The 1,314-nt window shown below is 33.9% G+C and overlaps 1 protein-coding gene across 1 annotated transcript in view; it reads right to left on the bottom strand.

Moving 5' to 3' along the window:
- Positions 1-1,314, bottom strand: part of fshr (follicle stimulating hormone receptor) — a 17,937-nt gene that overhangs the window by 10,022 nt on the left and 6,601 nt on the right. Inside the window, exons 6-7 of the mRNA XM_014006956.1 lie at positions 587-661; positions 207-287 (exon numbers count right to left, since the gene is read on the bottom strand). Coding sequence (XP_013862410.1) covers positions 207-287; positions 587-661 — 156 coding nt within the window. The remainder of the gene's footprint in view (positions 1-206; positions 288-586; positions 662-1,314) is intronic.

The raw sequence follows: 1,314 nt of genomic DNA, 5'->3' as shown, positions 1-1,314 counted from the left end.
TTGATTAGTTGTTGATTAATCGATTATTCTAACAACAAATCTATAAGTTATTCTGATGTGAGTACACTGGAAATTTAAAATGTTTAAAGACGATTAATCGATTATTAAATTAGTCATCGATTATTTTAATAATTGATTAGTTGTCGATTAATCGATTAATCGTAGCAGCCCTAGAAAATAGTAATAAAAACGAATAAAATGCTCACATTTCTTTAATGGGCTGAGTGCAGAGGCCGTTGAAGGCATTGGCAGGGACTGTGTCTACGCAGCTGTTGTCCTGCATGTCACTATACAGCACAAAAGAAATATATAAAAATAACAGAAGTACATTTTATGCATTTAAAAGCAGCAGGGACATGAAGCCTCGAGGGTCTAAAAATATAGAAATTAACTCTTTTTGAAGCTTAAAGATGTCYGATTAGAGATGACCATGAGCTGACGACTTTAAGCTGTTCTCTAAAGATCTCTGTATGTGTGCACAATTTAAATTCATCGTTACATGTCTGAAATGTGACATCCTTTAGGCATGTTTAATTTAATCCGTGGTTTCTGTGTGTGTGTGTGTGTTTCCTGTGCTGACACTCACAACAGAAAGCCTTGACTCGCAGATTGGATCTTGGAAAGGTTTGGGAAATTTTTCAGGCCCGTGTTGGAGATGATCCTGTGAAGAACCAACCGTTAAATGTTACTTCATTCACTCTGTAACCCACGAAGAACAGACGCTGTGTGATAAGAGTGGCAGTCATGAACACAACAAGCTTCATGAAGGTGAAACGACAACACTCCTCTCTGACATGTTGGGTGGAAATGATCACCTATCAAAACCATTTAACACAACTGGGATAATTTCATTTTATCTGATGTAATTAAACTCCAGTTTACAGCTTTCGTAGCAATTTCTTGTTGAAAAGGATGCGGTTGACATATCGAATTAAAAAGACACCAAATAATTTATTAATGATTAGAGTCTCACTTTTTAAGCTTACACTAAAACAAATTGTTGGATTTAACCAAGTCATATCAACAATTTCCTCTCAACAGAGTTGAAATGTGAAGTAACTTTCATATTTTCTTTTAAAATAAAACACAAAAGCTACTTTACATTTACTCAACTCAGTTSAGTGGAAAATGTTGATACAACTTTAAGTAAATCTAACAATCTGTTTTTTGAGTGTAACTTCATAAAACGCAAAAAGCTCCTGTTGTTAAAGCAGTGAATAAACCACAACTAAGTAATGTGGAAAAATTCACTTTTTGTGTAAACAACAACAACAACAACAACAGTAATAATAATAAAATCCCATTTCATTAACA

The sequence above is a fragment of the Austrofundulus limnaeus genome, unplaced genomic scaffold (assembly GCF_001266775.1).
Source record: "Austrofundulus limnaeus strain Quisiro unplaced genomic scaffold, Austrofundulus_limnaeus-1.0 Scaffold39, whole genome shotgun sequence".
NCBI classification, from domain to species: domain Eukaryota; kingdom Metazoa; phylum Chordata; class Actinopteri; order Cyprinodontiformes; family Rivulidae; genus Austrofundulus; species Austrofundulus limnaeus.
The sequence above is the reverse complement of the archived record's forward strand: the minus strand, read 5'-3'. Positions and strand labels throughout refer to the sequence as shown.